This window comes from Equus przewalskii, chromosome 1 (genome assembly GCF_037783145.1).
Source record: "Equus przewalskii isolate Varuska chromosome 1, EquPr2, whole genome shotgun sequence".
NCBI lineage: Eukaryota > Metazoa > Chordata > Mammalia > Perissodactyla > Equidae > Equus > Equus przewalskii.
Window position 1 is genome coordinate 58,747,169 of NC_091831.1, and position 15,180 is coordinate 58,762,348.

At 52.2% G+C, this 15,180-nt stretch overlaps 1 protein-coding gene across 14 annotated transcripts in view; it reads left to right on the forward strand.

Moving 5' to 3' along the window:
- PALD1 (phosphatase domain containing paladin 1) overlaps positions 1 to 15,180 on the forward strand; it is a 95,904-nt gene that overhangs the window by 66,873 nt on the left and 13,851 nt on the right. For 13 of the 14 annotated variants that reach the window (XR_011537958.1, XR_011537963.1, XR_011537959.1 and 10 more), the window contains 8 exons: positions 1,365 to 1,460; positions 1,876 to 2,004; positions 2,493 to 2,609; positions 2,697 to 2,852; positions 3,162 to 3,344; positions 4,473 to 4,613; positions 4,823 to 4,894; positions 6,970 to 7,110. Coding sequence is in view for 8 of the 14 variants with exons in the window: in XM_070612062.1 (XP_070468163.1) it covers positions 1,365 to 1,460; positions 1,876 to 2,004; positions 2,493 to 2,609; positions 2,697 to 2,852; positions 3,162 to 3,344; positions 4,473 to 4,613; positions 4,823 to 4,894; positions 6,970 to 7,110 (1,035 nt within the window). In the remaining 6 variants the exon portion in view is untranslated. Of the gene's footprint in view, positions 1 to 1,364; positions 1,461 to 1,875; positions 2,005 to 2,492; positions 2,610 to 2,696; positions 2,853 to 3,161; positions 3,345 to 4,472; positions 4,614 to 4,822; positions 4,895 to 6,969; positions 7,111 to 10,657; positions 10,899 to 15,180 lie in introns of those variants that run through there. The other variant, XM_070612094.1, reaches the window with a different exon arrangement.

The following is a 15,180-nucleotide window of genomic DNA, read 5'->3' on the forward strand; positions in this document are numbered from 1 at the left end:
CTTAAAAAATATCTTTTAAAAGCAATATTATATTATGGAAAATCGAGAAATTGGACAAGAAAAGAAAATAATCACCTAGAATCCCAGCACAGCTGCTGTGAGCCTTTTGGGCTGGTTTTCTTCCTTTTTCATTTCGTGTTCCTGTGTAGGCTGCCCCAAGCAGAGTTTGCGTCCTGATTATTTCATTTAACCACATCTTCCCTGGGCCGTTGCTGGTCGTCACGGGATTTTACTGGCTGGGTAACTTAAGCCCATTGCGTGGCTCAGCCATCACTGGCCTGGTGGGCTGAGTGGGGGATCTGGCCTGACTGCCTCGGTTCCGGTCCTGGCTCTGCCACCTATGGCTGTGTGGATATGGGCAACCTGCTTAACTGCTCTGTGTCTCAGTTTCCCCACTTGTGAAATGGTGCCACTAATAGCTACCCCATACGGTTGTTGTGAGGAGTGGGTGAGCTAAGATCCATAAGCACTGGGAAGGTGTCCCTGGCATGTCACCTGCCGTGGTTTACTAAACAGGCCCCTCTTGTTGGAGACTTGAGTAGCTTCCAGTTCCTCATCAGTGTAAATACTTTTGCATCGAGCAGCTTCATAAAAATGAGACTTTTGTGCGTTTAGGATTTTTTCCTTTAGTCCAGATGAGGAGTTGGCTGACTATACTTCCTTTCTGGCCTATATGAATCTCACTTGCCCTCCAGAGGGTGGTACTGACCCAGCAGAGAGCCCTGAGGTCTGAAGGCTGAGAGGGACCCTTGAGATTAATCCTCTTTGACAGCCTCCTACCTGGAGGGTGCTGGGCTGGGGGTGGGACACTTGTTTGGGGACCCAGCTCTCTTTGCCATCAGCTATGTGACTTTGAGCAAGTCACTTCCTTTCTCTGAACCTCAGTTTCCCCTCTGTAAAGTAGGAGTAATAATGACAGCCCCCGTGGAGCCCTGTCGTGAGGGTCTTTCTGTTTTCTTGTGGGCGGGTCACAGCTCTTGAGCATTTAGGCCTCTGGCTCCGGGCAGGGTGTTTCTGCACCTGCTGCTCCAGCATGGATTGTGTGCCACCATGCAGGGTGAGTTGGGTTGGCGCAAAGGGCGGAGCCCCAGCCTGCCTCTGGGCATGAGCCTGTGGGGAGGCCGTCCCTGCACCCAGAGCTGTGGTCCTGCTGCTTTCCCTGCACCACGATTACGGCAGCAAATGGGTAGGGTTAGATGCTCGGAGGAACTTCCAGCCAGGCAGACCTGTGTTACGAAGGAGGATTAGATTGTCTTCGGAGGATTTCTGAGGCTTAAGTCCTGCCCTTCCAGGGGTGGGGGTGGGGTGGCCTGAGCAGCCCCATGCTTACTCCCCTCCCCTCCTCCCTGTTGCCCTCCTCTCAGGGAGGTGGCGGCCAGCACGGTGTCCGGCAGAGGGCGCTGCGGAGCCTGGAGCGGTACTTCTACCTGATCCTGTTTAACTACTATCTCCACGAGCAGGTGGGGCCGGGGGTGCGCAGACTCACGCCCCCTTCTCCTGGGGCCCCTGCTGCCCTCCCCACCACCGTGAATGACATGGGGTCCATGGGGACCCCCATGGGCCTGGGGAGAAGGGTGGGGACATGTGTGTTGGTTCTAGAGGAAGGTGGGTGTGGGGGAGACAAGGAGAGACCCAGATAGAAGGGTGGTCTCTGAGCAGGTCAGACAGAGGGAGGCCCCTCCTCTCTCCCTGGGTCACAGTTTCTGTGCCTTAGCCAGGGCATCAGGGCCTGGAAGGATCTCGCTTGGATGTCCTGGGCCTCCCCTGTCTCGGCTATCACGGATGACTCTTGGGCTCCCCCACCAAGGGGCAGGCAAGGAGAGCTTGGGGTGGCCCTGTGCCCCTGAACTTTCCTCTCTCTGCCTCGGGCTGCAGTACCCGCTGGCCTTTGCCCTCAGTTTCAGCCGCTGGCTGTGTGCCCACCCCGAGCTGTACCGCCTGCCTGTGACACTGAGCTCAGCGGGGCCCGTGGTCCTTGGGGACCTCATCACCGAGGGCTCCCTGGTGAGTGGGCTGGCTGTCTGGGGAAGTGTGCACGGGTGCGGGCTGTCCCTGGGGCCAGAGGGCCCTTGATTCCTTTGAGGTCGGGTTAAGCATTGCCCTTACAGGAGGTGAAGGTGCTGTGGCCTGTGGGGTGGTGGGCTCCTCTGAGTGAGACGGGATTGTTATGAGGCCCCAAGAAGCATTTGCAGATGTGGCCGCTGTGCTAGTGCCCTCTCCTCAGTCTCAACCCCAAGTGATCGGGCGGGGAGTCAGAAGCCCTGCTTCTAGTGTCTTTGCCCCTGGTTTCTCATCTTTGAGCCTCAACTTCCTCATCCAGAGAGTGGGTGCCAGTACTCTTCTCCTTGCCAGGGCCGTGATGAAGCTCCAAGTGTGCCAAATGCTTTGTAAACTGTAAAGCGCTGGTCCCGCCCCTCCTCAGCCCACCTTGGGCTGGGTTCTGAACCTCTCAGTGGCTGCTGCGGGTCCCAGGCTTGCTGCTCTCCCCACAGGGAGCCGATGATCTTGTCTCCCCGGATGCCCTCAGCACCGTCAGAGAGATGAATGTGGCGAACTTTCGGCGGGTGCCCCGTATGCCCATCTATGGCATGGCCCAGCCCAGCGCCAAGGTGACCACCCCAGGGGGCCTGGGTCCACTCCTGTGGTGGCGGAGGGGAGGGGAGAGCTCTTTCACCGACAGCCCTCCTGTTCCCCAGGCCCTGGGGAGTATCCTGGCCTACCTGACCGACACCAAGAGGAAGCTGCGGCAGGTCGTTTGGGTCAACCTGAGGGAGGAGGCTGTGCTGGAGTGTGACGGCCACACCCACAGCCTGCGGTGGCCTGGGCCCCCCATGGCTCCTGACCAGCTGGAGGTGAGGCCCTCCTGCCTTCTACACACCCCTCTCTACCTTGGAGGGCTTCTTGGGCATTGGCCTGGAGGGTCTTCAGGAGGTCTTCTGCCCCTCTTATTCAGCGGGAGCGTCTCTGGGAGTGGCTGAATTGGGACTCCTTCTCTGGCCACCTGCTTGCCTCTGGGTCTCGTTATGACCCTCGGGGCTCGAGAAGGGGCAGGAGTGGGCCCGGAAGCCAGGACTGGGCCTGGCCATAGCTGGCTCTGGTCTTCCAGGGCTGTCCCGGCGGCTCCCTCAGTGGCCTGAGCCATCTGTCGCACCCTCCCCTAGAATCTGGAGACCCAGCTGAAGGCCCACCTGAGCATGCCTCCCTCAGCCACAGAGGGCCCGCGGGCCCACAGGTTCCAGACGTGCCTCACCACGCAGGAGGTCTTCAGCCAGCACCGCGCGGCCTACCCCAGCCTCACCTACCACCGCATCCCCGTGCCAGACTTCTGCGCCCCCCGCGAGGAGGTGAGGGGGCCGGGCAGGCCAGCCCTCTGGGGGGGTGGCGGAGGCTCCCCTCACCTCCCCTCTGGCCTGGGCCTCGGCTGTGGGCCTGGCTCAGGGAGGAGAAGACCATCCCGACTGCTCTGAGGGACGCATGGGGAGCTTCTTCTACAAGGTGTCAGACTTGGGGGTTTATCCACATTCCCTCCGAGCTTGGTGTGTGTACATAGGTGTTTATTATGTGTGGTAGGTGTGTGTGGGGGTGAGCATGTCCATAGGGAATGTGTCTGTGGGGGGAATGTGTTTGGAGTGGGTGTGGGTGTTGTGGAGTGTGTAAGTGTGTAACATGTGTATTTTTATGGAGTCTGTGATGTACATCTTGTCTTTACCAGGGGACCTGTGGGGAGTTGTGTGGGGTGGTACATGTATGGGGTTTGTGGAGGAGGGTGTTGTGGAGTGCTTATGTGTGACAAGGGCTTGTCTTTGTGGGTGTTTGTATATAGTCTGTGTGTCTTTAAGGTATGTGGATACATCTGTGTGGAGTGTGTACCTGGCATGTATTGTGTGGGGTCACTGTGTGCCTGTGTGATATGTAGGTTGTGTGGGTGACGTGTCTGTGTGGGTGTGTGTGGGGAGTGTGGTGTGCTCTAAGTGACACAGAGTGACGGCTTGTCACCTGTGTTTCCTGCCTTGCTTTGCCCTGTGGGTCTCGTTCATAGTTTGTCACCCCCCTGGTGGCCGAGAGCGGCAGTGGTCAGTTGAAGTGGGGCCCCTGCCCTCAGGCTGGGACCTGGGTTAGGTCCAGCTCAGGCGGGCAGCAGGGCCGGGGGATCCCTGTGCAGCCCAGGGGCGCAGCACAGGAGAGTGGTGTACACATGTGCGTGTCCTGCCTGGAGGATGGGGGGGCAACAGGAGCCCCAGGTGTGGTCGTGTGTCTGCCCACATCTGGTCCTCGTGCCTGGGGTGGGGGTTATGGCTGTGCATGGGGGTGTGGCTGTTTAGTGAATTGAGTGACCGTACGAGGTTGTGAGCCTGGGGACACAAAGCCTGGCAGGGGACAAGCACTCCCAGGGCCGCTGCCAGGGTTGCCATTTGGAGGGGTGGGCCACACTGGCAGCACCTGCTGACTCAGACCTTGGTCTCCCCTCCCAGGATTTTGACCGGCTGCTGGAGGCCCTGCAGGCTGCCCTCGCCAAGGACGCAGGCACGGGCTTTGTATTCAGCTGCCTCAGCGGTCAGGGCCGGACCACGACTGCCATGGTGGTGGCTGTGCTCGCCTTCTGGCACATCCAGGTATGTGTGGCCTGTTGTGTGAGGACAGGGGTCTGCCCAGGCAGGCTGGGCCCTTGGTCCCTGGGGACGCTGCTAGGGCAGGAGGGTGTGGGGGGCAGAGACGGTGCCTGTTGTGCTCCTGGAGCCCCTCCCATCAGTCCTGGGCAGTGGGCAAGTAGGGCTGGCGTAGGGGACAGAGGGACCTCTGTCCCAGCACTGTCCTCCCTCAGGGCTTCCCCGAGGTGGGCGAGGAGGAGCTCGTGAGCGTGCCTGATGCCAAGTTCACCAAGGGCGAGTTTGAGGTGAGCACACCCGGTGGGGTGCCCAGGGGACACCTAGGGGAGGGGAGAGGGCGAGTCTTGCTGGCAGGTCACTGGGGATCATCAGAGCTCTTCTCCATGCTGTCACCTTCTGCCTCCTCATCCTGTCAGTGCTTCCCTGTTCCCATTTCACAGGTGAGCAAACCAAGGCGCACAGGCTCGGCTGTGGGCCCTGGCAGATGGCCATGGGAGAAAGGGGGGCTGGACCCCCGCACCCTGCCTAGCCCTGCTGCTGGGCTGCTGTGTGCCCTGGGGGAGGCCTCTGGCCACCATCTTATCTGGATAACATTGACGACTGCCTCATAGGCACCTGGGACCCAGCTGTGGTTGGTGACCTTCATGTGGGACCTGGCCTGCCCCACCCCATTTCAGTCCAGGGCACTGTATGGACAGCCACCAACATTTCTGATTTAGTCACCCATGTGTCACGTACCTGCCATGCATCATCTTCTCAGACACCCTGCAAGTAGGTGGCAGTGTCCCCATCTCACAGAATGGGAATGTGGAACTCAGAGTGGCTGCCTGGCGTCCGCGTTGTGGTCGGCTCCTGTCTACCTGGCCAACCTCATCAACTGCCCCTCCCCTGCCCTCCCTTCTGTCCTGCCTCCCTGGCCTCCTTGCTGTTCCTCAGACTCACCAAACTCTTTCAGCTTCTGGGCCTTTGCGTGTGCTGCTCCCTTGCCCTGGACCTCTTCTCTCTTCCTTCTCCTGGCTGATTCTCTGCTTCTTTTCTTTTTTCTCTTTTTTATTCTAGTAAACTACATATAACATAAAATTTACCACTTTAACCATTTTTAGGTATACAGTTCAATGGCATTAAGTCCATTCACATTGTTGTGCAACCATCACCACCATCCACCTCCAGAACTTGTTTGTCTTCCGAAACTGGCTGTACCCATTAAACGCTAACTCCCTGTCCTCCACCCCCCACCCCCCAGCCCCTGGTAACCACCGTTGTACGTTCTATCTCTATGAATTTGGCTTCTCTGGGTCCCTCATATTAGTGGAATCGTACAGTATTTGTCCTTTTGTGTCTGGCTCATTTCACTTAGCATAGTGTCTTCGAGGTTCATCCATGTTGTAGCGGGTGTCAGAATTCTCTTCCTTTTTAAGGCTGAATAACATTCCATTGTGTGTACACAGCACATTATGTTTCTCCACTCATCTGTCGATGGACACGGGTTATTTCCACCTCTGGGCTACTGTGAGTAGTGCTGCTGTGAACATGGGTGTGCAAATATCTGTTTGAGTGCCTGCTTGCAATCCCAGAAGTAGACCTGCTGGACCATGTGGTCACTCGGTTTCATTTTGAGGAGCTCCCATACTGGTTTCCACAGCGGCTGCACCGTTTCGCAGTTCTACCAGCAAAGCACGAGGGTTTCAGTTTCTCCACAAGTCCTTGCTGGCACTTGTTTTCTGTTTTTTGACAGTAGTCCTCCTAGTGGGTGTGAAGTGGCATCTGCTTGTGGTTTTGATTTGCATTTCCCTGACGATGAGTGCTGCTGAGCATCTTTTCATGTGCTCACTGGCCATTTGTATGTCTTCTTTGGAGAAATGTCTATTCAAGGTCTTTGCTTATTTTTGATTTGGGTTGTTTTGTTGTTATTGAATTATAGGAATTCTTTATATATTCTGGATATCAATTTCTGATCAGATATGTGATTTGCAAATATTTTCTCCCATTCTGTAGGTTGTCCTTTTACACTGTCGATAGTATCCTTTCAAACAAAAGGTTTTAATTTTTACGTTCAGTTCATCTATCTTTTGTTGCCTGTGCTTTTGATGTCATATTGAAGAAGTCATTGCCAGATGCAATTTCATGAAGCTTTTCCTCTGTGTTTTCTTCTAAGAGTTGTACAGGTTTAGCTCTTACATCTAGGTCTTTGATCCATTTTGAGTTAATTCTGCATGGGGATATCCAGTTTTACCAGCACCGTTTGTTGAAATGGGCGTTGTTGAAATGTGGCCCTCGGTATGGGCTGAGCCTATTGCTGGGGCTGGAGGCCCCACCTGCCCCCTTGGTCTTCTCCCTGCTCATCCACCTCCTGTGGCTCCAGGTGGTGATGAAGGTAGTGCAGCTGCTCCCCGATGGGCACCGCGTGAAGAAGGAGGTGGATGCGGCCCTGGACACGGTCAGCGAGACCATGACACCCATGCACTACCACCTGCGGGAAATCATCATCTGCACCTACCGCCAGGTGAGCCCCCGTGCGCAGCCCAGGCCGGGCTGACTGGCTGTGTGGTGGCCCGGGGTCCTGTGGCACCCTCGTTGGTTCTCAGTTACTCCTTCACCTCCCGGAAGTGGAGGTCATCCCTGGAACGGAGACACGCCAGCTTCTGGAGTGCCTGGTGGGGTGTGTGCAGGGGTGATGTTCAGAGTATTTGACAGCTGCTGTCCCAGTCAAGGATGTGGTCAGTCAGAACGAACACCCTGTCTAGACCCTGTGGTGCCAGGCTTTGACCCTCCACTGAGTTTCTGGGCGGTGGGGGCAGGAGTTGGGTGATGGGGGCCCTCTGAGGTGCTGGAGAGCGGCTCTTTAACAGCCTACAGGGAAGCAGCTCAGCGTTTTAGCAGCTGGTGTGGCCTGACTGCCAGCTCAGGACCTATGTATGTCTGCACTGCCTGGGGACTGGGGCTGGCCCCCAGATCGACCTGCTCAGTTAAAAACTGTCTTTGAATGACTCATTAGATTATAAAAATCAGAAGGTTCCCATGAAAGTCCGGATTTCATATAAAAACCTGGATTTTCTACCTATCTAGAAAAAATATGCCCTCCAATTGCTGATGGTCCCCAGGGCTCTGGTCCAGTCATGTGACCCACTGGGCCACTCTGGGTATTGGACTTAGTGGCCTCTGGTCTCTGTGGAGCATGTGACCTGCCTAATTCTGTTCTTCTCTGGCCCAGTGAATTTGATTGGCTGCTGGGACAGAGGAGGGTGCTGGAGTGGGAGGGCGCAGCCGCGGGGGGAGAGGGGAGCTTCAAGAAGGCTGCTACTGAAGTAAGTGTCCCCATGGGGTCAACCTTGTGTTCTCTGCTGTGACCAGCAGTTCCCAATGCCCCTGCAGAGAGGGGGGGCTGCTCCAAGCCAGCCACATGCTCAGCCCGTAGCCGTCTACAAGTAATCCAGGCCAGCCTTTGCTCAGGGTCCTGGATCAGACCATGACTGGGGCAAAGGGTGGGTGCTTGGCTGGAAGCAGGGCATCTAGAGTCAGGCTGTGCCCAAGGTCAGAAGTTAGTTGGAAGGGCAGTTTGCAGAGATTAGGAGGCTGAGTAATGTAGGGTGGGGAAGATGGTTAAGGAGTTTCAGAAAATGAACTTTGCTGAACTTTTGGAAGATAGACCAATTTTCCCAGGGCCAACAGTTAGATCTAGTATCCCCTTTTGAGGTACCTTTGGGTCCCATTCACAGTGGTCTCATATGCTGCCACCAGGTGGCAGCAATGAACTGAAGGACTGAGCTCTTCCCGCTTTCGGAGGGCATTGAGAGGGCAGAGAACTGAGGCTTCCAGTTGTCTCTGTAGCTGGAGGCCCAAGTTGTTGAGAAAGGACCTGGCCCTGCTTCAGAGCACCATAGGTCCCCAGCCCACAATGGCCACGCTGTCAGAGTCCCCTCCCCATCCCCTTCCTTCCAGCCTTGCTAGCTGTTGACTGCCTTCAGGCATTACCTGAAGGTATCCCACCACTACTCCCAAAGCTGATTGTCCCTCCCGGCTCTGCAGCCGTGGATGTCCACTGTGAGGCACCCAGAGAGTAGAGCAGGGAGCATTAAGGGACGTGAGCTGTGGGGAGGGAAGAGAGGTCTCACAGAGCTGGCCTTGAACATCCCAATATAACAAGAGCCAGGGGAAGACATCCTGTCAGGAGGGCCTGCATGGGCAGAGGCCAGGAGGCCGGAAGGTGTAAAGTGAGTTTAGAGGCAGGGAAGGTGATGTGGTGCCATGAACACTGTTGTGTTGGAAGCCGTAGAGATGAAGTCGGGTGGGCAAGTTGGCTGCATGCCGCAGGCAATGGGGAGAGTGGGGGTGTCGTCGGGGCTGTGTCTAGCAGTGGTTATTCTGACTGCCTTTGGGGTGTGGGCTATTTTAATGAGGAGGGAGGAAGCAGAGCCAGTGGAGGACTCTCACCACTCCCCACCAGGCCCACCCACCCCCATTCCAAAGCCCAGGATGGTGCTGACCTCTGCAGTGGGAGGACGGGGATCCCTGACCCCCATCCCTGGGCTCACAGGAGGTGGTAAGGGGTGGGGGGCCTGGTGCAGAAGCAAGATGTAATGCCATTATCATTCCCCAGTATGGCCATCAGGAGGTCCCAGTGAGCTGAGCTGGGGCTGAACTCTTATAGGGACTGAAGAGCAGAGGGACCTGACACCCCCCCCCGCCCCCCCCGCATCCAGTCCTTCTCACATGTGCTGCATCATAGATTCACCAGGGAGCTTGGAAGCATACCCGTGCGTGAGCTCCATCCCCAGAGAGTCTGATTTAGCTGGTCTGCTGGGAGGCTAGGGTGTGGGTCTGTTTTTCAAGTCCCCGGTGATTCCAATGTGTAGTCAAGAGTGAGAAGCACATACTCTAAGCAGAATCCCCAACTTCAGTGAGCTTCAGGACCACCTGGAGGGCTGGTCACAATGCAGACTGCTGCCCCCCTTGAGTTTCTGATCCGTAGGTCGAGGTGTCTAACGAGCTCCTGGGTGATGCTGATGCTCCCGGCCGGGCCATGCTGGGGATTCTGCCGCTATAGGGTCTTGTTCTCTCACTCTCTCTTTTTTATAAAACAGCTTTGTTGAGAGTTGTATCTCAACATACCATACAATTCACTTGTTTTCAGTATGCAGTTCAGTGCCTTTTAGTACATGCGCAGAGTTGTGTAGCCATCCCCACCATCAAGTTTAGAGCATCTCATCACCCTAGGAAGAAACTCCAGGCCCATTAGCAGTCAGTCCCCATTGCCGCTTCCTCTGGTCCTAAACAACCACTGGTCTACTTCTGCCTCCATAGATGTGCCTATTCTGGATGTTTCCTGTACATGGAATCATACAATGTTTTGTCCTTTGTGACTGGCTCCTGTCACTTAGCATATTTTCAAGGTTTGTCCACGTTGTAGCGTGTATCAGTGCTTCATTCCCTTTGATGACTGAATCCTATTCTACTGTATGTATATATCATGTTTTGCATATCCGTTCATCGGTTGATGGACTTTTGGGTTGTTTCTACTTTATGACTATTATGAATATAATGCTGCTGTGCACATTTGTGTACAAGTTTTTGTGTGGGCGTGTTTTCATTTCTCTTGGGTCTATTCCCAGGAGTGGAATTGCTGAGTCATATGATAACTCTAGGTTAACCTTTTGAGGAATTGCTGGGCTGTTTCCCAAAGTGGCTGCACCATTTTACATTCCCATCCGCAGTGTACGAGGGTTCCAGTTTCTCCCCACCCTCGCCAGCTCTGGTGATTGTCCTTCTTGATTCCAGCCATCCTACTGAGTGTGAAGTGGTATTTCCTCCTGGTTCTGATTTGCATTTCCCTATGGCTAATGATGTCGAGCATCTTTTTATGAGCTTATTGGCCATTTGTATATCTTCCTTGGAGAACTGTTTGTTCAGACCCTTTACTCATTTTTAAATTGGCTTTTTATCTTTTTATTATTTAGTAGGATTTCTTTATATATTCTAAATATTCATATATGTTCTAGGTACAAGTCTCTCATCAGGTATGTAATTTGTAAAGTTTTTTCCCTGTTCTTTAGGTTGTCTTCATTTTCTTGATGGTGTCCTTGGAAGCTTGTAAGTTTTTAATTTTGATGGTGTCCAACTTATTTTTTCTTTTGTTGCTTGTGCTTTTGGTGTCATGCTTAATCTAAGATTATAGGGATTTACCCCGGTTCTCTTCTGAGAGCTTTATAGTTATAACTCTTACATTTAGTCTTTGATCAATTTTGAGTAAATTTTTATATATGGCATGAGGCAGGGTTTAACGTCATTCTTTTGCATGTAGATGTTCAGTTGCTGCACAATGTTTGTTGGAAAGACGATTCTTTCCCCATTGAATTGTCTTGACACTCTTAAAGAATATCAATTGACTATAAATGTGAAGGTTTTATTTCTGGACTCTTCATATATATATGTATGTATATATGTTCTGAGTTGATGTATTTCTCTAGCCTATGCCAATCTAGACTGTCTTAATTGCTGTAGTTTTGTAGTAAATTTTGAAATTAGGAAGTGTGTGTTCTCCAACTATAGTCTTCTTTTCCAGATTTTTTTTTTGGCTTCTGGGTTCCTTTCCTTTCCATGTGAATTTTAGAATCAGCTTGTCAATTTCTGCAAAGAAGCCAGCTGAGATTTTGATAAGAATTGTGTTGAATGTGTATATCGGTTTGGGGAGTGTTGCCATCTTAACAGTAGTCACTCTTCTGATGTGTGAACATGAGATGTCCTTCCATTTATTTAGGTCTTCTTTAATTTCTTACATGATGTTTTATAGTTTCCAGAGTGTAAGTTTTATGCTCTTTTGTTAAATTTATTCCTAAGTCTTATTTTTATACTATTGTAAATAGAATTGATTGCTTTTCTTTTCTTTCTTTTTTTTTTTTTGGGAAAGATTAGCCCTGAGCTAACATCTGCTGCCAATCCTCCTCTTTTTGCTGAGGAAGACTGGCCCTGAGCTAACATCCGTGCCCATCTGCCTCTATTTTATATGTGGGATGCCTGCCACAGCATGGCTTGCCAAGCGGTGCCATGTCTGCACCCAGAATCCGAACCAGTGAACCCCAGGCCACTGAAGCAGAACGTGCGCGCTTAACTGCTGCACCGCCAGGCCAGCCCCTAGAATTGATTTCTTAATTGCATTTTTTACTTTGTTCATTGCTACTGTATAAAAACACAACTGATATTTATATATTGATCTTCTTTCTTGCAACCTTGCTAAACTCACTTATTAGTTCTAGTAGTGTTTTTTTAGTGAATTCCTTGGAATTTTCTATATACAAGATCATGTCATCTGCCAGCAGAGTTTTACTTCTTTCTTTCCAATCTGGATGCCTTTTATTTAATTTTATTGTCTAATTGCTCTGGCAAGATCTTCTGGTACAGTGTTGAATAGAAGTGGCAAGAGCAGATGTCTTTGTCTTGTTCCTGATCTCGGGGGAAAACTTTCAGTCTTTCCCCATTAAGGATGATGCTAACTATGGTTTCATAGATGCCCTTTGTCAGGTTGAGGAAATTCCCTTCCATTTCTAGTTTATTGAGAGTTTTTCTCGAGAGATGTGGATCGTCAAATGTTTTTTCATTGTCTATCGAGCTGATTATGTGGTTTTGCCCTTTATTCTATTGGTGTAATATATTATGTGAATTGATTTTTGGATATTAAATTGCCCTTGCCTTCTGGAATAAACCCTGCTTGGTCATGGAGGATAATCTTCTTTATATGTCACTGCATGTGCTTTGTTCGGGGTTTTTATGTCAGATTCATAAGAGATGTTGATCTGCAGTTTCCTGTTTTTATGTTGTCTTTGGTTTGGGCTCTGGGGTCGCAGTGGCCTCACACAGTGGCCCTCTCTCTCTTTGACAGATAGGGAGGCTGAAGCCTAGAGAGGGAGGGTTTCACACGTGTATTATTCTGCTCAAAATACCACAGACGGTGTGGCTTAAACAACAGAAGTTTATTTTCTCACAGTTCTGGAGGCTGGAAAGTCCAAGATCAAGGTTCTGGCCGCTTCAGTTTCTAGCGAAGGCTCTCACCTGGCTTGAATGCGGCCGCTTTCTCGCTGTGTCCTCACATGGCCTGTCCTTGGTGTGCGTGTGGGGACTCTCTGGAGTCCCTTTCTTATAAGGACACTAGTCTGAGAGGTCATCTAATCATAGACTCCTGGAAGTCCTGATAGAGATCAAAGAAAGAGCTAAAAGAGGTCTTAATCCCAGCCGTTGGGATTTCACAGAACAGTTTCAAAAAAGGGAAGGACCTTTCTAGGGTTGCCAATGTGTAATTTTGTTAAATCTGTCCATTTTAAAGAAAGCAGGAAGAGAAGAAAGATACAAAAATTTAAAGACCCAACTACTGTCTAATATGGTTGGCATTTCATTAAGAAAAAGGATATTTTATTACTAGAAATGTAGAATGGACGTGATCTTAGACTAGAGGACAGTCCTTGAAAAGATCTATGTTTCTAAGTTCTGGTGGACTTGTGAAACTGGTTGTGGACCTGGATTTGGGAATCACACTTTTGGTGACCAGAGGACAGTCTCCTTTAGCCAGAAAGGCAGAATGCCTCCTCCAGGGTCGCCCTGTGCTGCCCTGCCCTACCTGGGCTGCAGCCCGTGTCCTGCCTGAGGTCAGGATGGTCTGAGCTGTTTCAGCTGCCTCCAGGGTAGAAGGGGCCTCAGGCCAGCCTGCCATCTGTGTGTGTGGAATGGACTTCATTATGGTCGACACGGCCCAACCTCAATCCCAGTGTATCTGGGAAGGAAGTAGTTAGATTGTTCCAGGCTGATTGGCGGAAGGAATGGATGTGGGAGTTGGAGGGAGCTGGGTTCCGACAGGGCCATCTCCATCCTCTCTGACCACCTGTGTCCCCACTGCCAGGCTGGACTAATGCTGTTTGCTGGCAGGGCTGTGTGGGGGACGTGCATGAAGGACTGGAAGCACGGGGCTCGGCTGGCGCACATAAGTGCTCAACTAACAGGAGGGCTCTGAGGATCATTGTAGGGCCAGGGTGTCCTGTGATGTCCCTATAGCTTCAAAACCCCCATATAGACCCTCAGATTTTTGTGCTGAAGTGTCTTAGCATCTGGCCTCTCTGTTTACAGATGAGGAAGCAGGGCCCACATGAGTTGATGGCAGAGCGGGGATGAGAGGCAAAGATCCTTACTCCCAGCCCCCAGCCCCTCCCTGACATTGTCCTGGATGGAGGGTCTTGGTCCATGTTGCCCTGGTGGGCTTCAGGGGCTTGCTGAGTCTCCAGAAGGGCCGCTGCCTCCTCTCCCCTTTCCCTCTGAATGGCTGCCTCCTCTGCAGATTCTCAGCTGTGTCTCACCCTCGGTATGTGTCTGTGTACTTAAACCCCTGCCCTCTGGTTTCAAACCGAAAGTCCCCAGGAGAGGCCGGCCCCGTGGCAGAGTAGTTAAGTTCTTGCACTCCGCTGTGCTGGCCCAGGGTTTCACCGATTCAGATCTTGGGCGCGGACATGGCACCGCTCGTCAGGCCACATTGAGGCGGCGTCCCACATGCCAAAACTAGAAGGACCTGCAACTAAGATACACAACTATGTACTGAGGGGATTTGGGGGAGAAAAAGCAGAAAAAAAAAAAAGACTGGCAACAGTTGTTAGCTCAGGTACCAATCTTTAAAAAAAAAAAAAAAAAAAGACAGTCCCCGGGAGATCTCCGGGGAGCCTGCAGGGGCTGTGCTATGAGCACACGTGGTGCTCGTTAGCCTGGTCAGGGCCCCAGCGCCTTAAATGGAGTGGTACCAGAGCCCAGGCTCGGGTGGGGTTTATCAGTACTTGGGCTCCATTTGCCTGGGAACATTCCGGGTCCGGTCCACGTTCTGCTCTTCTGAAGTTTTCCTCCCAGGAGTCCACTGCCTTGGGATTCTAAAACCCTCATATCACATGGTTCCTCGGCTTCCTGCCCCGCACCCCCCCAGAGCTCCCAGACAGTGAATTTCCCTTCCCTGGCCCCTGCCAGGCCCAGCAGTCAACTTACTTTAATAATAAGCAACTAAGAAAACAGCTCCTGGAACTTGGCGTTTGTGCTTCTTCCAGCAATAAAACTATTTCCGGGCCCCTGGCAGAGAAGAGAGGGAGAATTTCGAGGTCGTGTCTCTGCTGTGGATCAGAAGGAAGGCTCAGAATGTGCACACATCTCCGTCTGCATGCAGAGGTTACACAACACGGCTGAGGACTGTTGGTAGCCTGTGTCATTAAAAGACTGTTACCCAGTACCTAAACTGAGTCCAGGGCGAGAAGAAGTCTCCCAGACTCCCGCTAACCAGGCCATGGTTTCATTTTTGTCTTTTTCTTTCTGATCTCTGTGCACTCACATGCACTTTCTCTCACAGGTGTGATCACAGTCCACGCTTGGCATGTCCTGCTTGTTCACCTTGGTGACGTTCAGGCATTAGACATGAGCTCAGCCAGCACGTGCTGGCTGAGCGCCTGTCCTGTGCTGGCCGTGTCTGGGGGTGGACAGTGGGTGAAGCCTCACTGAGCTTACATTCCAGTAGAACGAGGAGAGGAAGTAACTAAATAGTTTCAGCTCGCGGACATTTTAT